Source organism: Anolis sagrei, chromosome X (assembly GCF_037176765.1).
Source record: "Anolis sagrei isolate rAnoSag1 chromosome X, rAnoSag1.mat, whole genome shotgun sequence".
NCBI lineage: Eukaryota > Metazoa > Chordata > Lepidosauria > Squamata > Dactyloidae > Anolis > Anolis sagrei.
The window spans coordinates 42253409-42275342 of record NC_090034.1 but is presented as its reverse complement, the minus strand read 5'-3'; the positions used below and the strand labels follow the sequence as shown (position 1 = coordinate 42275342).

At 45.8% G+C, this 21934-nt stretch overlaps 1 protein-coding gene across 1 annotated transcript in view; it reads left to right on the top strand.

The window, feature by feature from the left end:
• The window catches only part of HIP1R (huntingtin interacting protein 1 related), a 92557-nt gene that overhangs the window by 28635 nt on the left and 41988 nt on the right, over nucleotides 1–21934 (top strand). The window contains exons 2-5 of the mRNA XM_060785494.2: nucleotides 13235–13298; nucleotides 15424–15566; nucleotides 19260–19316; nucleotides 19687–19767. Coding sequence (XP_060641477.2) covers nucleotides 13235–13298; nucleotides 15424–15566; nucleotides 19260–19316; nucleotides 19687–19767 — 345 coding nt within the window. The remainder of the gene's footprint in view (nucleotides 1–13234; nucleotides 13299–15423; nucleotides 15567–19259; nucleotides 19317–19686; nucleotides 19768–21934) is intronic.

The following is a 21934-nucleotide window of genomic DNA, read 5'->3' as shown; positions in this document are numbered from 1 at the left end:
TCTGTTTGGATAGGTAAAATTGGAAGCATTCTGGTCTGCAGTTGGTCAGAGCCAAGTTATTTGATTTGGAAATCACAAGACTAGGCAAACTAAGTCCTCTTTTCCTGCCCCATATAATATTGATTGTGTGAGGGTTGTTTTTTTTAAAAAAAAATCAAGACCGGGTGCAAATGCTGTTTCAAATTTGGGAACTTTCTTTTCATTTTCTGATAGAGCAGCATTTCTGAACCTGGGGGTCACGAGGGGGTTTCAGATGGGTTGCCAAAGACAATCAGAATATATATATTTCTGATGGTCTTAGGAACCCCTTTGGCAGAGAAGGCTGAAAATCTCTCTGTCTATCTTTCTCTTCCTTTTTGGAAACAGATAACAAATCCTCCCACCAAAAGCCCTCCTCCTCTGTGATTGGTTGGCCTCTCAGCTAGCCTCTCAGCAAAGGGGAGGGCTGTTTACAAGATTCCAAGTGGGGAGTGGACATGGCAACATGGTCCACAGGTGCGGGTGAGGGAGAGCATGCAAGGTTGGAGGAAGGCTCACGCCAGCGAGTCCCTTCAAGGCATGGGGGTTTTGTGTGGGGAGTTTGGCCCAGTTCTATCACTGGTTGAGTTCAGAGTGCTCTTTGATTGTAGGTGAATTATAAATCCCAGCAACTACAACTCCGTAAGGTCAAGGTCTATTTTTCCCAAACTCCACCAGTGTTCACATTTCGGCATATTGAGTATTCCTGCCAAGTTTGGTCCAGATCCATCATTGTTTGAGTCCACAGTGCTCTCTGGCTGTAGATGAACTACAACTCCAAAACTCAAGGTCAATGCCCATCAAACCCTTTCAGTATTTTCTGTTAGTCATGGGATTTCTGTGTGCCAAGTTTGGTTCAATTCCATCATTGGTGGAGCTCAGAATGCTCTTTGATTGTAGGTGAATGATAATCCCAGCAACTACAACTCCCAAATGTCAAGGTCTATTTCCCCCCAAATTCCACCAGTATTCACATTTTGGCATATTGAGTATTTGTGCCAAGTTTGATCCAGATCCATCATTGTTTGAGCCCACAGTGCTCTCTGGATGTAGGTGAACTACAACTTCAAAACTCAAGGTCAATGCCCATCAAACCCAGTATTTTCTGTTAGTCATAGGAGTTCTGTATGCCAAGTTTAGTTCAATTCCATCGTTGGTAGAGTTCAGAATATTCTTTGATTGTATGTTAACTATAAATCCCAGCAACTACAACTCCCAAATGACAAACTCAAGCCCCCCAACCCCACCAGTATTCAAATTTGGGTGTATCGGGTATTTGTGCCAAATTTGTTACAGTGAATGAAAATGCATCCTGCATATCAAAATATTTACATGACGATTCATAACAGTAGCAAAATGACAGTTATGAAGTAGCAACAAAATTAATTTGATGGTTGGGGGTCACCACAACATGAGGAACTGTATTAACGGGTTGGCGGCATTAGGGTTCCGGTATGGTGGCTGGCAGCAAAAACGCTGTACTGCTCAGCCAAAATCCCAATCTGGGGGAATCCGGAGCCCCCCCCCCCTTGCTTACCATCTTCTAATCGGGGGGGACAGAAAACCCCAAGCCTCAAGCCCCGATAGAGGGGTAGAAGACCGGGAAAGAGGCCGGAGAAAGCGAGAAATCGGAGAGACAGAGAAGGAGAAGGAAACACCCGCCGCCATCTTACCGCGGCCTTCTTGCTTCGCCGCGGAGATCTGAGGCCCGGACTACCACCGTCGTTTGCTGTTTGGCCCCTGCCGCCTCCGCCGCCACGGTGGATGGTAAGAAGATCGGCGTGGGGCCACTGAGCCGCCGGGTCGCTGAAGGAGGGCGGCGTTAAAGGAAGGACGCCTGGCTGCAGCTAGGCCATCAGCATCCATCGCGGCCGAGTGCTGCCTGGCCGGAAGGGAGGCCGAGTGCTGCCTGGCCTCCCTGGGCCGCCAAACCACCGCCGCCGCCGCCGCCGCCACCGAGTGCTGCCTGGCCGGAAGGGAGGCCGAGTGCTGCTTGGCCGGAAGGGAGGCCGAGTGCTGCCTGGCCTCCCTGGGCCGCTAAACCACCGCCGCCGCCGCCGCTGCCGCCGCTGAGTGCTGCCTGGCCGGAAGGGAGGCCGAGTGCTGCCTGGCCTCCCTGGGCCGCTAAACCACCGCCGCCGCCGCCGCTGCCGCCGCCGAGTGCTGCCTGGCCGGAAGGGAGGCCGAGTGCTGCCTGGCCTCCCTGGGCCGCCAAACCACCGCCGCCGCCGCTGCCGCCGAGTGCTGCCTGGCCGGAAGGGAGGCCGAGTGCTACCTGACCTCCCTGGGCCGCCAAACCACCGCCGCCGCCGCCGCCGCCGCCGACTGCCGCCTGGCCGGAAGGGAGGCCGAGTGCTGCCTGACCTCCCTGGGCCGCCAAACCACCGCCGCCGCCGCCGCCGCCGCCGACTGCCGCCTGGCCGGAAGGGAGGCCGAGTGCTGCCTGGCCTCCCTGGGCCGCCAAACCACCGCCGCCGCCGCCGATAGCCGGAATGGAGCGGTGAAGCCGGATGGTGGGCCGCCGCTGAGCCGCTGTTGCCAGACCGCTGCCGGCCGCCGGGTGGGGGGGGCTGGGCGCTCCCTGGCCTCCGCAACCGCGGTCGGTGAAAAGCCATCGTCGGGCTGCTGCTGGGCTGCTGCTGGGCTGCTGGGCCGCCGGCCCGTTCCACCATCAGACGAGCTCGCCCCCTCCTTCCATCTCAGGCGAGTTCTCCACTCTGAACTTGCAGTTTCCACCGAGCCTCCCATCATCGGCCGAGTCCGCCCCGCCTTTCCATCTTCGGGCGAGCCCACCCGCGGGCACAGAGGCTGGGATCCCGTGTTGCCTGCCCCTTGGTCTGGCCATTGTTGACCACCGAGGGCCGCTTGGGCCGCCGCGGGGTTGCTGGGACATCGAGCCGTTCCACCTTTTGGGCCAATCCGATCTCACTGAGCGTTGCCCGAGCCCGGCCACGGCCACGGCTGCGTAACCACTCCATCTTGTGTAGACCGCTTTGTGGATCTTGTGTAGACCATCTTGTGTAGACCGCTTTGTGGATCTTGTGTAGACCGCTTTGTGTAGACCGCTTTGTGGATCTTGGCCGGCCATTCGTTGTGGATTTCTGTGTAGATCTTTATGCTGGTTTCTCCGCTGTTATTTCACTGAGCAAGAGTGTGTTTGACCATCTGTGCTGCCCCACCCCCGAGTTATCAACTCCGGAAGCCTATCCGCTGGTTTACCAACCGTCTAGAGTCATACCGGGGTCATAGCAACACTTAACTAACTACCATCACTATCGCCCCATAAGGGGGTAGTCGTAGATCATCAACTAGCACTTTCCTGGTAGTCATTATTGCCATCTGTTATTATTGTGATAAGAACATATTAGAGCACTTAGGCGCCTGCCATCTGCTGCTAGACTGCACCAGCACTTTCGCCCCTTCCCTGTCCCTCTGTGCCGCACTTTATATCGCTAAGTAGAGCACTTTAGACCAGCACTTTATTAATGTGCCTTTGAATGTGTGTTGCTGCTAAGTAATTTACGTTCATTTATGCTCACCGACGGACTGCTCCTGGAATCTAAGCACTTTAAGAACTGATCTGTTGAAGCAGTCGGAACATCGACTATCATCTGTATTGCTGCTACCCATGTGGTCCCCTGCCCCCCTTTGTGTACTGTTTCTGTTGCTCTGGTGTAGCGGAGGGGGCAGAAGAGGAAGTGGCCCGGAGCCGGTGATTGAGGGTGTGGTGGGGAGGGGGGAGGAGGGGGAGGGGGGATGCTGGCAAGAACCAATAAACCTAATAACAAACGTAGGAGAAAGTAATCTTATGGCTTATAACTGCGGCATGGAGGGGGGGAGGTGTTCCACTAGCCGAGGGGCCCCCATAGAGGTCGTGGTGGGAAGGAGGAGATGCGGGAGAAGGAGACCCCGAATTCGGCCTAATTCGGACCGTTTTTCCAAATTAACTATTCCCAATAGGTCTCCTAAGGTAACTTGGTGTAACCAGGTGAGCGGGCCCTCTGGCTTGAAGGGGGTGTTGTTGAACGCCAGGTCTGTCAACGGAAAAACAACTTGGATTCAGGATTTAATCCTGGAGGAGCGGGCAGACCTGGCGTGCATCACGGAGACCTGGTTGGATGAAGCGGGGGGCGTAAATCTCTCCCAGCTTTGTCCTCCAGGTTTCTCCGTGCAACACCAACCAAGAGCCGGAGGACGGGGAGGCGGGGTCGCAGTGGTCTATAGAGATACCATCCATCTAACCAGGAGCCCCATCCCGCAGACCACAAATTTTGAATCTGTCTACCTGAGGGTGGGTGACCGGGACAGAATAGGGATTCTGCTAGTGTACCGTCCACCTCGCTGCACTACAGTCTCCCTACCTGAGCTAGCGGGGGTGGTCTCGAGCCTGGCGGTGGAGTCCCAACGGCTTCTTGTGCTGGGGGACTTCAACATCCACGCCGAGGCAACCCTCACAGGTGCGGCTCAGGACTTCATGTCCGGCATGGCAACCATGGGGCTGTCCCAACAAATAACTGGCCCCACCCACTGTGCTGGACACACATTGGACTTGGTTTTCTGCCAGGGATGGGAGCAGGGTGGCGGTGTGGAGGAGTTGTCCATCTCTCCGTTGCCGTGGACCGACCATTTCCTGATTAGATTTAGGCTCACTGCGCCCCCTAACCTCCGCAAGGGTGGAGGACCCATTAAGATGGTCCGCCCCAGGAGGCTAATGGATCCGACTGGATTCCTGACGGCTCTTGGGGAGTTTCCCGCCACCGCGGTAGGTGATCATGTCGAGGCCTTGGTCGCTCTCTGGAATGGGGAGATGACCAGGGCTATTGACAAGATCGCTCCGGAACGTCCCCTCTCAAGTAACCGAGCTAAACCAGCCCCTTGGTTTACTGAGGAGCTGGCAGCGATGAAGCGAAGGAAGAGGGTTCTAGAGAGCGTGTGGCGCTCGGACCCAAGCGAGTCAAACCGAACACGGTTTGTGTCCTTTTTAAGGGCATATGCCGCGGCAATAAAGGCCGCAAAGAAAACTTTCTTTGCAGCCACGATTGCGTCTGCAAAAAACCGTCCGGCGGAGTTGTTCCGGGTTGTCAGAGGTCTTTTAACTCCCCCTATCTCAGGCGGGAGCCCTGACAACTCGGCAGCGCGCTGTGAAGCATTTGCTCGGTTCTTTGCAGACAAAGTCGCTTTGATCCGCTCTGGGCTGGACGCCACATTAGATGCAGTCTCTGTGGATGTGACACAAGCACCTGCTTGTCTGATTTTGTTGGATTCTTTTCAGTTTGTGAAACCCGAGGATGTGGACAAGATACTTGGAGGAATGAGACCCACCACGTCCATCCTAGACCCCTGCCCATCCTGGCTTCTGAAGGAGGCCAGAGGGGGATTGGCCGAGTGGGTAACGGTGGTGGTTAATGCCTCCCTTCGGGAAGGCAAGATTCCAGCGAGCCTAAAACAGGCTGTTATAAAGCCGCTGTTGAAGAAACCATCACTTGACCCCACTAAATTGGACAACTTTCGGCCTGTTTCCAATCTTCCCTTCTTGGGCAAAGTCATGGAAAGCGTGGTGGCCTCACAACTCCAGGTATTCTTGAGAGACACGGATTATCTGGATCCGGCACAGTCTGGCTTCAGACCGGGACATGGTACCGAGACGGTCTTGGTCGCCTTAGTGGATGATCTGCGCCGGGAGCTAGACAGGGGGAGTGTGTCCCTGTTGGTGCTCCTGGACCTCTCTGCGGCCTTCGATACCGTCGACCACGGTATTCTTCTGGGGCGCCTTGCAGAGATGGGTCTCGGGGGCACTGCTCTGCAGTGGCTCCGGTCATTTCTGGAGGGTCGCACTCAGAAGGTGTTACTGGGGGACTCCTGTTCAACGCCACAGCCGTTGACCTGTGGCGTTCCTCAGGGTTCCATCTTGTCCCCCTTGCTGTTTAACATCTACATGAAGCCGCTGGGTGAGATCATCCGGAGTTTCGGGGTGCGGTGTCACCTGTACGCAGATGACGTCCAACTCTGTCACTCCTTCCCACCCGCTACTAAGGAGGCCGTCGAAGTCCTGAACCGGTGCCTGGCCGCTGTAATGGTCTGGATGAGGGCGAACAAACTGAAACTAAATCCAGACAAGACAGAGGTACTCCTGGTCAGTCGTAAGGCCGAACAGGGTATAGGGTTACAGCCTGTGCTGGACGGGGTCGCACTCCCCTTGAAGGCGCAGGTTCGCAGCTTGGGTGTGACCCTGGACTCATCGCTGAGCCTGGAGCCTCAGGTTTCAGCGGTGACCAGGGGAGCATTTGCACAGCTTCGGCTCGTGCGCCAGCTGCGCCCGTATCTTGGGAAGTCTGACTTGGCCACGGTGGTACACGCTTTGGTCACATCCCGCCTCGACTACTGCAACGCTCTCTACGTGGGGCTGCCCTTGAAGACGGCCCGGAAGCTCCAGCTAGTCCAACGCGCGGCAGCCATGTTGTTAACGGGAGCAGGACGCAGAGAGCGTACAACGCCCCTGCTGTCCCAGCTCCACTGGCTGCCGATTCGCTACCGGGCCCAATTTAAGGTGCTGGTGTTATCCTACAAAGCCCTAAACGGTTCCGGCCCAAAATACCTTGCAGACCGCATCTCGGCCTACGAGCCCACGAGGGCCTTGAGATCATCCGGGGAGGCCCTTCTCTCGGTCCCGCCTGCCTCACAGGCACGTCTGGCGGGGACGAGAGAGCGGGCCTTCTCGGTGGTGGCCCTCCGGCTGTGGAACACCCTCCCTGCTGAAGTTAGACAGACGCCCTCCTTGATGGCCTTTCGTAGGGGCCTGAAAACATGGCTCTTCGAGCAGGCCTTCAACTGAGTGTATCTTGAAACGACACTGGAATGAACTAGGACTATGAATCTCGGCTATGACCCCAGGACCTGACGAAGCGGATTTTTAGTATAAGTATATGTTATGTTGTATTTGTCGGGTTTGTATTGTCACTATTTACTGTACACTGTCTTTTTGTTGCTGTTCACCGCCCCGAGTCGCCCCCGGGCTGAGAGGGGCGGTCAATAAATGCAAGAAATAAATAAATAAATAAATAATTAGGAAGGCCGAGAAACACTGTGATAGAGGTGATTCTAACCCAAGCTCTTTCTTATGAGCCCCGTGATAAAAGTTTCAGTCAAGCCAGATAGTCACATTTTCTCACTCCTCAGTGACTGCAAGAAGAAATAGCAGTTTGAACAAACAGCATGTAAGAACACATCTGGGATAGCTCCGTCAAGCATTTAATATATATAATCTTTTTGCCGCCAGCAAGCGGAAGCCTTGCAGGTTAAGGAGACAGGGCAATTAGTCATATATTGCTCTCAAAAGAGACGGCATCGTTCATTTCTACGGTTCAGCTGCAGGACTAGTTCTTGGAATCTAAATGAACCAATCCCACAATGGACTCTTCTGTATGAAATGAGGTCAGGCCTGGAGCGATTGGAAGACAGCTTCTCTGTCTAGCTCTGTCCATGGTGGAGAATCCATAGACTGGAATAATAACTCGTGGGGTGTTCTGATATGCCTATCAAAGGCCTGCGGATTGGATTCATGTTAAAATTATGTACAGACTAGCACCACAATACATTCCATATGTTTGCGGTGTGTTGTGTGATGAAATACTTCCTCTTCTCGGCTCTCTCATCTCCCATCCAGCTTCATTGGATGGCCACCGGTTCTAGTATTACATGAATGGGGAGTTCTCTTTGTCCCTTTCTCTAGGTGATGGGCAGACAGTATTCCGGATTGTCAGGTCTGTTTTGTTTGCCTGCTTGTTCTCTTGAGATTTACCAGCCAGAGTCCATTGTGAAAGACGGACACAGAATTTGCAAAACTATGAATTGAGATTCTTCTGATTAATCCATGCAGTGCATAATTTTATAAGCCTGTTATTTTTCTCCCTCAATTTACATTGGGTTTTTTTTCTGGATGTAAAAACTTCCAGTACTTCATTCTTATATTCCTGGCACTGACCCTGGATTTTAAGGTTATAGTAGTGCTGCAGAGGATATCCTAGTGTCAGTTACTCCTGTCCTATCTTTAATTCATGAATATCTTCAAATGGCTATTGCAAGAACTTCCTTTTAAAAAATAATAATGAAATGTCCTTCCCTTGAAGTGCTGGTAGAAAAGAGGGTCTTGATGCTGAGCATTTTCATAGGAAAACTGTATTCCTGCCATCCTTTTGAATAGGAAAGCTTTCCTAGTGCCATGCACTGGTGCTTGAGTCAGGGACCGTGCAGAACTGGACTCAGATCTTTTCTCACTGGTGAATCTCTCTGCAAGGGAAAACCAGCGCATATTCAGTATAAAGGTAAAGGTTTCCCCTTGACATTAAGTCTAGTCATGTCTGACTCTGGGGGGCAGTACTCATCTCCATTTCTAAGCTGAAGAGCCGCCGTTGTCCGTAGACGCCTCCAAGGTCATGTGGTCAGCATGACTGCATGGAGCACAGTTACCTTCCAGCCAAAGCGGTACCTATTGATCTACTCACATTTTGCATGTTTTCGAACTTCTAGGTGGGCAGAAGCTGGGGCTAACAACAGGAGCTCACCCTGCTCCCTGGATTCGAACTGGCAACCTTTCATTCAGCAAGTTCAGCAGATCAGTGGTTTAATCCGCTGTGCCATCAGGGGGACCATATTCAGTATAGAAGCCAATTTATGCATCTATATTACAATATTACTTTGAGGTGTGCCAAATTCAGTAACATGTGCTGCTGAGGAATGTCCACTTAGATTTTGGTTTGAAACATGGTGGAGCAAGAAAATGCTCCCTCCTTCAACTGATAGGGAAGAAATACAGAAGTTGAAGGTGTTGTCAAGTCCAGTGCCAGGCCGAAAGTATTTTGTGGCACTCTTAATGACATGTTATGGAAACACTGGCCCAGATGAAGACTACTTAGGTAGTAATTAATTCTGTCTTGGTGTGGGATTGTCTCTGTAGCTTTATGAGGCACAGCCGGGATAATTTTTTACATGGGAATGCTTCCAGAATGATGGCCACATTGTGTTATGATGACTAAGTCCACAATCCTGGATACACTTACCTGGGCAGAAGTGCTATTTAATGTAGTAGAATGTCCCTCCAGGTGAGTGTAGTTCAGTGGTTCCCAACCTGTGGTCCATGGGCGACTAGTGGTCCGCGAGAACTAAAATATGGTCTGCAGCCTCACCATTACTACACAGTTGCAACAAGAGCAACTGGTCTTGCAAAACCCTCTTCTGAAGCTTATTTAATATAGTTTTCTGTGGGCAAGCAGATGGCGACTACTGGATGGCATATGTTCTGTATCAGAAGGTAGAGCTGATGATGCAATTTTCTGAATCAGCACCCCAAATAACCAAACCAAATCTTAAGCAGACCAAAAACTGATTCCATAACCCTTTTGGTACTAATGTTGGAGAGTGGTCCCTGGTCAAAGTGGTCCCTGATCAAAAAAAGGTTGGGAACCACTGGCGTAGATGTATCCTAAGTACCCTAGAGGCATCAGATCCTTTCTGATCTTGGAAGCTAAGGAGGTGAGCTGAAGTCAGTACCTGGATGGTAGACCATCAAGAAATACCAGGTGTTGCGTGCTTGATTTCAAAGGAAGGGACTAGCAAAGCTACCTCTTGAGTATCTTTTGCTGAATTGCATGTAGTTGCCGTAGGTCTTCACTTGTTGATGCACAAAATTGTCCTGTGCATCTTTCATCTTAGCATTAATTGCTTATTCTTTGTTTAAGAGGGCAACTATGGCCCTTTCTACACTGCCATATAAAATCCAGGCTATTAGCTCTGAACTGGATTATATAGCAGTGTAGACTCGCATCAAGTTCGCAGTCATTTCCATGCAAGCAACTTGGGCCCTTTCTCCACTGCCATATAATCCGGATTATCTGCTTTGAATTGTAGTATATGAATCTACACTGCCATATAATCCAGTTCAAAGCAGATAATCTGGATTTTATATGGCAGTGTAGAAGAGGCCTACAATGGCCCCGGAACCAATTTTTTTCCCACCTGTCACCTATCCCTTTGACCACATATTTTCTCTACAGTGTTCCCTCACTTATTGCGGGTGTTATATTCCAGGACCACCCACGAAATGTGAAAATCTGAGGGTGAGGCAGAAGCAAGGAGAGATTTAAAAGCACTTTTTTTTGCTAGCTATAAGGAAGGGGCTATAAGGCCGTGATTTATATACTGCTTTGTATCTCCTCTCTCCTTTTTTTTAATGATTGGCTGCCTCTCTCCTGAGGGGGGGATGAAACCCCCTTCCACATGCCATCGTTGTCAGGAGGCAAAAACCTGCGAAACAGCGAGTTCGTGAAATGCGAACCGTGAACTAGCGAGATAACACTGTATACTGTTATCTTTAACCATGCACACAGTTTTCTGAATTTCTGTAAGATGATTGTGTTAGCTTCACCCTTTTTAACCCATTCCATATAAGTCATCCATTTGTTCTTTATTTCTTCTAATTTTTTATTGCGTATGAGAGAATGCTGCTCATAACCAATTCAGAAATGAGGGCCATTTTATGGGGGTCTCTTTCACAGTAGCTTTGCCACCTCTCTCCCCTTTTCATGTACCTTTGTTATTCAACCAGTGTCCACAGTTATTTGGAAGTTAGAATGTACATCCTTGACTGTTTCATATTTCCATGTAAAGATGAATATTTAGAGTAGTTCTCTCCTCCCAGTGAGACAAAATGAATATTCCTCTGCAGTGTTAATAGAACATGCCCATTTTTTTGTAAAGGAAACTGGGGGGTTGCAAAAAAATGCCACATGCATTGTTTTCTGTAGAATAAATCTTCTCCAACTCTTCAGGATGTCAAATAGATTGAGAAAATCTATTATTCTTCCGGACAGGGTTTCCTGGCTGTAGAGCAACCCATTTTTCAACCTGAGTATGAATCATTAGGAGGACTCCAGAGTCATCTTTCATGGCCTGCTGGTTGCTTCCCCCTTGTTTTCTGTGGTGTGGACATCACCTTTTGTGTCGGCAGGAGAGACAAAAGTATTAATAAAAGCTCTGTCTCCTCCCAAGTACAACAGTAAGGCTTCATGTTGTATGAACTGGCTGGTGAACAAAATGCCCTCCCCCCCCCCCCCTTTCCTTCCTAAGAGTATTATCCAAAGCCACCATCTGTCTAGGTAATTCCTAGGGTGAGGTCCAGAGGCATACCTGCTGCTTTATTTTGGTCTTCCTCCAGATCAACCAGGTTAAATAATTCAGTTCCAAATGGACCCTTTTGCCACGTAGTGATGCTATAAGATGCTGGGAAAGTACCTTATCCGGGAGCGTGCCAAACATACAATAGTGGAATCTAAGCCGTTCCATTTCGACCAAGTAGCGCTTGATCCCTATGGTTGAAAGATGATGTGTAGAGAAAGCGACATTATTATGCCCACTTTTGGATGACCCACTTTTTAGATTTGTTTTGAATTGCACTGAGAGTTGTTCTTTTGTCACATATATATGTGTGTGTGTGTATGCTCTGTTCGTTTTGAGTGACATTATAACTCAAAAACCAATGGACTAATTGCCACCAAATTTGGCCATAAGACACCTACTAACCCAAGGAGTGACCCTTACTAAAAAAAACAACAACCTGATTTTGTCATTTGGGAGTTGTTGCTGGGATTTCTAGTTAACCTACAATCAAAGAGCATTCTGAACTCAACCAACAATGGAATTGAACCAAACTTGGCACACAGAACTCTCATGATCAACGAAAAATCACTGGAAGGGTTTGCTGGTCATTGACCTTGAGTTTTGTAGTTCACCTACATCCAGAGACCACTGTGGGCTCAAACATTGAAGGATCTAGACCAAACTTGTCATGAATACTCCATATGCCGAAATATGAACACGGATGGGAGTTTGGGGGAAACAGACCTTGACATTTGGGAGTTGTAGTTACTAGGATGTACAGTTCACCTACAATCAAAGAGCATTCTGAACCCCACCAACAATAGAATTGGACCAAACTTTCCACACCGAACCCCCATAACCAACAGAAAATACTGTGTTTTCTGGTGGTCTTTGGCGACCCTTCAGACATCCCCTCACAACCCCCCAGGGGTCCCAACTCCCAGGTTGAGAAATGCTGCTTTAAGCCCTTCCAGTCTAACTCCCTTCACCAGGGCAAGAAAACATAATCAAAGCCCTCCTGACAAAGAGCCATTCAGCCATAGATATAGATAGATATATATGATTCACACACAGACACATATATATGTATATGACAGATATAATATAGATATGAAAGGGACCCCTAAAGAAGGACAATTGTATGTTGCATGTTCCAGACTAGGCAAACCAGACAATCTCTACATCAACACTGAACTGTTTACCCACAAGCATAAAGAAATTACATATATTAGAAACCAACACTTTCTCATTACTTTATTTTCCAGATCATCACACTAGGCCACAACAATGTGTGGCAGGGGATGGCTTGTTGTTGTTGTTGTCATTGTTATTATTATTAATAATAATAATAACACTTTATTTATATTCTGCTCTATCTCCCTGAGAAGACTTAGAGTGGATTACAACAAACACAGATAGACGAACATTCAGTGCCTTTAATACAGTGGAAATAACAATGACACACAAATATACAGAGCAAAGGTAAAGGTTTCCCCTTTCACCTCCAGCTTCTGGAGGCAGTGCTCAATTCTGGCCATGGGGAGGTGCTCTTGTTCCATTTCCAAGCTAAGGAGCCTGTTGTCTGCGGACTCCTCCTGGTTGTGTTACCGACATGGTTTCATGGGCACCTTTATTACCTTCCCGCTGAAGCGGTGCTTATTGATTTCTTCATATTTGCATGTTTTTGAACTGCTAGGTTGGCAGGAACAAGGGCTGACAGCGGGAGCTCACCCCAACCCGTGGATTTGAACTGTCAACCTTTAGGTCAGCAGATTCAACAGTTCAACAGTTCAACCCAAATGAAATTAAGTCCGTTTCAATTACAACAGAATTAAAAATAAAACCAAAAATGAAAATGAAAACATAACTGCAGTTTGACAATTTCAGAATTTTGACAACTGCTCTCGTCCCTAATCTGTTTGAATAAGCAAGGAATGCCAGTATAGTTAAAGATACATTAAAACAAGATGAGGGTGATGGGGTATATTACTCCATGGCTCTAGAGTTCAACATCTCTGTCAGTGCTGCTTTTAACATCTGTTTTCTTTGCTTTTCCCAATCTCAGGCTATGAGCATCAGCAAGGCCATCAACACCCTGGAAGCGCCAGTGAAAGAGAAGCATGCCCGCAGTATCCTTTCTTTTTGCTTAGTGTGTCCCTTGATCTTTTGGACTCCCTGGTTATTATTTTTTCAAAAATCAGAATCGTAAAGTTGTAAGGAGCCACAAGGACCATCTACTCCAATCTCCTGTCTTGTAGAAATAGATAGCTAAAATAATTCTGAAATATGATGAGCCCACCTTTATTAAAAGGCCTCCAAAGGTCTACCATCTTCTACCATTCCACTGTTGAAATGTGCTTTTGAGTATCCAGTTGTGGGAAAGGGCAAAGTGATGGGCTGGTACACTGGTTGGTAGGCAGGCAGAGCATTTGCCATTGATATGCAGGTGAATTGCTATAGAACCCCAGCTATAGACTCTGATTATGTGCACATGCATGTTCAACCTGGCCCATCCCATTGACACCCCAGTTTTGAATATTTGGATGCATTTTGTTGAGAAGGATGCAACACCTGTGGCTTCTGTTTGGCTTTGGCACACAGTACAGTAACACAGCCTTTTTGATTTATTTCAATTTATTTATCAAAATATGTATACATTTCTCCTGGAATCCTCTATGACCTGTTGTGTTAACGTAACATTGCTTATATGCTAAGAAACCTGTTTATTGAATTGCAAAAATGTCTTAACGGGCTCCCGACAAGAGTGGCTAATGCACAACACAAAAACAAAGAAATATACATTAGTTTAACGTTTTAAATATTGAGATCCCAAGAGGTACAGATTGGTCCCAACATTACGTCTGCAGCCTAATATGGCTCTCTTAGCATCCCAGCAATAAAAATGTTTTTTAAAAAAACTACTGTATATATTCGAGTATAAGCCTAGTTTTTCAGCCCTTTTGTTTGGCTGAAAAAGTCCCCCTTGGTTTATATTCGAGTCAAGGTTATTTATAATTTTACTCTGCTATTATTATTATTATTATTATTATTATTACATATATTTTTTACTATTATTATTACATTTATTATTTTACTTTATTGTTGTTGTTATTATATGTATTATTTTACCATATTTGTTATTGTTATTACATTTATTATTTTACTCTACTATTACTGTTATAATTACATTTCCATTATTTTTCTCTATTATTATTATTTTAATTAAATTTATTATTTTTCTCTATTATTATTGGAAGGATACGTAAGCACATGTACATTGAAGAAGGTTAGAATAATGGTTTAATTAGAGTTGGGCAGTAAATTATCAGTTTTATGTAAATATTCAAAAACGTAACCTACAGATACCTCATTTAATGTAATTGTATTGGTATCTTATTTTTATTTTGAAATTTACCAGTAGCTGCTGCATTTCCCACCCTTGGCTTATACTCGAGTCAATGCATTTTTCCAGTTTTCTTGTGGTAAAATTGGGTGGCTAGGCTTATATTTGAGTCGGCTTATATTCAAATATATATGGTAACTTTTTCTTTATTTGTTTTTGGGTCCCACCCTTTGGCTCCAAATACCCAAGAAATTGAACTTTTCCCTTGGGCTAAAAGTGCATGGATTAACATGACTAGATCCTTGGGCTTAATGAGAGTCCTCCTGATTCAAATCGGTTTCCCATAATGGCCAAACAAGTATCTCCATAAACATGTATAGCAGCCCTCGTCCTGTCCCATATTGTAGAACTCCAGTAATTGATATTCAGTTACGTACTGCTTTGGAACATGGAAGTTCTACTGAGTCAAAATGACTAATAAGAGGGAGAGAAGTGTCCTGACTTTTAAGCCTTCTGGACAGCTGGGTAGTCAATTTGGATGCCTTGTAAACCCATATATGTATCTTTTTATACCCACACAGCTGGGAAAGTACTCTCATATTATCTGCCTGTGGATATCATCTAGAGACTGGTCCTTGAGCAGATCATAATTTAGTTGGGGCCTCTGTGTCAGAATAGGAGGTGAATTGGTCCGCATTTTACAGAGAAGAAATTCAAAATCATTCTGTTTCTCTTTCCAATATGGTAGGTTCCAATAATGTGGCATTTTTCTCCATGGTTTTGTAGAAATTACAACATTTGAGAGGCTGATTCCCATTGTTGGAGATGGCAAAACAAACAAGGAGAGGGGTCTTTGGTTTCCTTGCCTGCCTTTACATATCAAACTTAAATTGCCCTTGACTTCTACATAGGAATTATTCTAGGGACTCATCATGAGAAAGGAGCATTTACCTTTTGGTCCTACGCCATCGGTCTCCCCTTACCCAGCAGTGCCATCCTGAGCTGGAAGTTCTGCCACGTTCTCCACAAAGTCCTCCGGGATGGGCATCCGAATGTAAGTTTTCCAATCTTCGTCCGTTTAGCCTGTGGAGGATGACGACGATAATAATAATAATAATAATAACAACAACAACAATAACAATAATAATCTATTATTATTATTATTATTATTATTATTATTATTATTATTATTATTATTCTCCTGATCTCACAATCGTGTTAAAAAACAAAGTATGGATCATCGATGTTGCAATCGCAGGCGACAGCAGGATTGAAGAGAAACAACTGGAAAAGCTGACATGATACGCAGATTTAAAGATCAAACTGCAAAGACTCTGGCACAAGCCAGTCAAGGTGGTCCCAGTGGTGATCGGCACATTGGATGCAGTGCCTAAAGACCTTGGTCTGCACTTAAACACAATTGGCGCTGACAAAATTACCATCTGTCAGCTGCAAAAGGCCACTATACTGCGATCCACGTGCATTATTCACCGATACATCACACAGTCCTAGACACTTGGGAAGTGTCTGACGTGTGATCCAATACAACAGCCAGCAGAGTGATCTTGTTTGCTATGTACTAATCTTGTTGTGTTTTTAATAATAATAATAATAATAATAATACTTTATTTATATTCCACCCTATCTCCCCGAAGGGATTCCAGCAAACAAAAAGGCAAACATTCCATGCCTCAATACAACAACAAATACAAGCAAAATAATGCAAAATAACCCAACATATAAAAACACATTATAACATGACACCTAAAGTTACATGAAATGTAATCTATTAGATAAATTATATTCAATCTAAAACAAGAACATCAAACATCCACATCAATTTACAAAAGCCGTTGAATGTTCACTAAAATATTTACGTTGGTTATGTGGTCAGTGATGTTAACTGGGCTGACACGGTGGGGATGAGAGAGAGGGCCTTCTCAGTGATGGCCCCTCACCTCTGGAATGCTCTTCCTAGAGAAATAAGACAGGTCCCATCCCTCCCCTCCTTTCGTAAGAGCTTGAAGACTTGGTGGTTTTAACAAGCCTTTGAGAACGACTAGTTCTAGCTCAACATATGGCCATATCTTTTTCTACCTCTTTATCCAGGTCACTTCCTCCTATTAGACCCTGGAAATGAACAGCCATAGATTATAACTATTATTGTTGTTGCCTGCTATAGCATTGCACCTAATTTCCCGGGCCCCCTAGAAATTGCACTAGCCTCGGCCCGGCCTTTTTAAATTGCCTTGAACAGGCAGGATTATTTTAAATTGCCTTGAACAGGCAGTTTTTTATGGATATATTGCTTTGTTAATTTTATGTTTATGTTGTTTACTCTGTATGTATTGATGATGTTACTTGGAAACCGCTCTGAGTCCCCTCGGGGAGATAGAGCGGTATATAAATAAAGTTTTGTTGTTTTTGAGTGCAATAACAGGTCTCAATCAGAGGTTTAGTAGAGGTATATCCTCATCTAATCCTCCTCCTCTCTGTATGCTAATGAGTAAGTTTCCAGTTGTTTTTGAAGGAGAGAAGAAAAGGGGCCATCTTTATTTCTTTGGGGAAGGAGTTCCAGAGGTGGGGGGTGACCACGTAGAAGGACCCCTCTCTTGTTCCCACCAGCCATGGATAAGTATTCTCTTAATGAATAAAGTGGTTATCACTTAATCTGTATCTATTGAGGTAGTATTACAGGTAGGATAGTCTGTATTCCATGTATGATTTTGGAATTGAAAACCCCGGAAACACCCAGACACTCTTCTCTGAGATAATGGGAAATCTGATTTTGCAACCCCTGAACATTGAATGCTCGTTGGAAATACATATTCAGAAAAGGAGTTGCTCAATGTACAAAATATATATAAACAGTGATATCAGTGACTGAGCAGAGGCATTGACCAGCTGCACACAGGGCTCGGTCAAAATATTTTTCTGCCCAAAAATGCCACTATCCCCTTCCCCAATCTCAGGTCATAGTACCAATTCCTGGCAGAGGTATATTGGCACTTCAGGTAACAAAATCCCACAAACACCTCTCCCCGGCCCTGACATTAAAAATACAGTAACAAATGAATAACCATTTATTGCCTTTCCATGACATCAATAGCCTGAGGCCACCTCCAACTCATGTCTACAGTTTGGATTCTCTAAAAAAAAAAAAAGCTATTGGAGAAGGCTAAGTTTCATATGCTTTGTGATCTTGCCAACCAATTCTTGGGCTGCTGTGGACTTTTAAATTTGCATCATATATTCAAGGTTTATAAGAGATCTTTTTAATGTGCCTTCTTGCATATCTAATGCGGTCCTGCTTCTAGAAACGGGTGAAGGCCCAATGAGTACTAGGGTTTGGACTCTGAAAATGAACCTATGGTTAAAAACAATGGTTTTCAAACAGGCTTACTACATCACCTCACTTACGAAGCCTCCAAACCCCTTTGGGCGTGGAGGAATGAACGAAAAGCAGCCTTAATTGGACTATCCGCACCCCTTCTGCTCCATTTGGGACTCAAAATGGTCCAAGAATCCCTGAAGCAAAGGTTGCGGGACATTGCTCTGGGAGAGCTTAGAGACCACTCAAATTCACCATGCTCCTTCAGAGTTCTAAATTTACCATACAGGGAGCCATTTAAGACTTGCGAATACCTAAAAAGCCTTACAGTGATTAAATATCGCAGACTCTTTACAAAAGCGAGATTAAAAGTATTTCCCCGTCAAGTGGCAGACTGTCTGGAATTCCTTACTCCCAAAGACTATGCCCCTGTGGAGGAAGTGAAATAGAAACAATACAACGCATCTTATTGCAGTGCCGCTACTATGCGGTGCAACGTAGCAAACTTATTTATTTATTATTTATTTATTTATTTAAAAGTTTTCTACACCGATCTTCTCACCTACAAGAGGGACTCAGATCTGGTTCACAACATGTGTTCATATACAAAAATACAACATGATGTGTTCATATACAAAATTCCTGACAAACTTTTATATCGAATCCTGTCAGTCATGGATTCATCCCCGCAGAGAATTGTTAGATATCTTTTAGAGCAGGGGTCCTCAAACTAAGGCCCGGGGGCCACATATGGGGGCCCAGGGGCCTCATTTACCTGGCCCTCACTCAGGGTCGATCTAAGTCTGAAACGACTTGAAAGCACACAACAACAACAACAACAGTCCTATCTCATCAGCCAAAAGCAGGCCCACACTTCCCATTGAAATACTAATAAGTTTATATTTGTTAAAATTGTTCTTTGCTTGAATTATTTTATTGTTTTAAATTTTTTCCCCACTGCAAATAAGATATGTGCAGTCTGCATAGGAATCCATTCATGTTTTTTTCAAATTATAATCCGGCCCTCCAACAGTTTGAAGGACTGTGACCTGGCCCTCTGTTTAGAAAGTTTGAGGAACCCTGTTTTAGAGGATAAGTGCCACAGGGTGACCCTCATAGTGGCAAAATTCCTGACAGTGGCAACAAGGCTGAGAAGGCAACTAACCTGCAATAGGGGTATTACTTGAAACCATGTAGATGTATCTTGTACAACGGACTTCTCCTGTCATGGGAGAATTTATAATGACTGTTGGTTTTACTGATGGGTCTATGGACCCTAATAAAATTGTTGTTGTTGCATCATGTATTACCCAGTGTTTCTGCTCTTCATGACCGGGATCATTTCAGTACCCGTTGATAGTCATAATTGTATTGCTGATGTGACTGACGCTGTGCTTCTCCATGTGCTCCATGTAGGTACTTCAAGACTGTCAGCGGTATCGAAGCAACATCCGAGAAACCGGGGACCTCTGGGTGAGTTCCAGAAAAGCCCTGGATGCTACGGCTTCATCCAGAGCTATACATTTGGAAGCGATTTGGAATACTGCCTTCAGATTTTGACTTGAATACTGGATGGTGGTGATACATTCCTGGGTGGGAACTGAACTTTTCTTGTGTGGCCACAGTAAGCAGGAAATGTAGGCCAGGGAGGGATGAGACTGCCCTTGGCTGTCCTATGGAGGTCCTCCTGCCACAAAGCCTGTACATCTGGGTTCCTATTGTCCGTTTAGAGGTGGCAGAGGCTTGGTTGGGTTGGGTGGATATCCTCATTGGATGCCAGTTGCAGATCTTAGTTTGTTGTTGTGCTCCTTGTAAAAATGAAATGTATTTTTTCCCACGACAGGGCCACCTGCATGATCGTTACGGACAGCTTGTAAATATTTATACCAAACTTTTGCTAACCAAAATCTCCTTCCATCTCAAGGTAATTTCGCGTTATATAATGTCCCTGCTCATATAATCTTTTATGCGATGTTTAGGGATGTGGTGCTTTCTGGTTTTGGATTGAGTGTATGGGAAATTGGAGTTAGATCTGGTCTGGTTTGAACATCTGGAGTGACCATTGAGTATGGGCATTGTGATAGATTGTAACAGTACAGACAGTCCTTGAGTTACAAACATCAGACTTCAAACCATTCCTAGTTAAGAATGGGGCTGAAACAACAAGAAGTGAGAGAAATTTGCCCCTCAGAAGGAAGGGAAACCTACTCCTGGAAGAGTTATATCATGGGGGAAAGTATTCTTCCACTGAAGCTCTGCTAAAATCCTTGTTTCCCTAACAAGCCAAATTTTCCAAAATCCCATTTTCACAGGGACAGAAAGTGAGGGGAAATCTTCTGAACAGGGCAGAGACAGTAAAACAAATGCCTCAGCAGTGTTAACCCTTCCCTATGCTATCCAAAGCTCTCTATATATGTGTAACTCCTGCCATATACACACACACCCCTACCTCCTGGTGGCGCAGCAGGTTAAACCACTGAGCTGCTGAACTTGCTGACCGAAAGGTTGGTGGTTCAAATCCGGGGAGCAATGTGAGCTCCCACTGTTAGCCCCAGCTCCTGCCAACCTAGCAGTTCAAAACCATGCGAATATGTGTAGATCAATAGGCACTGCTCCAGCGGGAAGGTAACGGCGCTTCATGCAGTCATGCCGGCCACGTGACCTAGGAAGTGTCTACGGACAACACCGGCTCTTTGGCTTAGAAATGGAGATGAGCACCAAACTGCAGAGTCGGACACGACTGGACTTAATGTCAGGGGAAACTTTTACCATTATCTATCTATCGATCTTCTGTAGTTTTTTTTTCTTTCTTGTCTATCCCCTGCACCAGGAAAGATCTTTGTAGCCCCCAAAACTGTAGATCCACCAGGAAGATAGTCTTTTATTTTTAGGTTGAATAGTACAATGAAGATTTGTTGTCTCAGGGTTCAGCCCTGCCATTAGGCAGAGTAAGACTATGGTGACAAATTGAGGGCATTGCTTCTCCAAATCAGAATTCTCCCCCCCCCTCCCGCCATGAAATTTTCCTTCAGTCTCCACATATCCAGCATTCCAGAGGGTCAGACACTGAAACCTGTTCACATTGAGAACTTTTCCATGTCATGTGTTCACATTCCTTTGGTCACATTGCCTGCCTCCTTTTTCTTTGGATGCCTAAACATTCAAATTGCTCAACTGAAGTTTTAAGTCACTGCGATGTTAGACATTTGGTTACCAAAGGAGGATTTCATTCAAAGGAATGCAATTCTGATTTGGAGCAATTTTCTCATTTTGTCATCACCCCAATAGCTGTGACACTTGCCTCAGGAGGTAGATTAGAAGAATAATGGAAAAGCAGAAAAGGATTTATTATCAGGACCAATCCTATCATTAGAGTGAAGTGACTACTTCAGGTGGTAGGACTGGAAGAACCATGTGTTGTTTTAATGTGTTGTTGAAGGCTTTCATAGCTGGAATCACTAGGTTGCGGTGAGTTTTCCGGGCTGTATGACCATGTTCCAGAAACATTATCTCCTGACATTTTGCTCACATCTATGGCTTGCATCCTCAGAAGTTGTGAGGTATATTGGAAACTAGGCAAGTGGGATTTATATACCTATGGAATAATGTCCACAGTAGGAGAAATAACTCTTGTGTGTTTAACAACAAAGGATTTCCCCAGGCAGGAAGCAACCAGGCTTTGAAGATGCAAGGCCAGTCAGTGCTAATCAAGGTTGCCAACTGCAACATTCACAGCTGCCTCCAACAAACAAGAGTTCTTTCTTCCACCCTGGACATTATTCCACAGGTATATAAACCCAATTTTCCTAGTTTGCAACAGACCTCACAACCTCTGAGGATGCCTGCTATAGATGTAAGTGAAAACGTCAGGAGAGAATGCTTCTGGAACATGGCCAAACAGCCGGGAAAACTCACAGCAACTCGTGTGTTGTCTTATTTTACCTCCTGCTCCCTGGATCCTGCATTTCACCATGCCCCTAAACTTAGAGATGTGCCTCAAAACTAAATGATGTGTCTCTCCACAAAGCTAGCAGGAATAATCGAATCACAGAGTTAGAAGAGACCTCCAGGGCTATCCATGCCAACTTGAG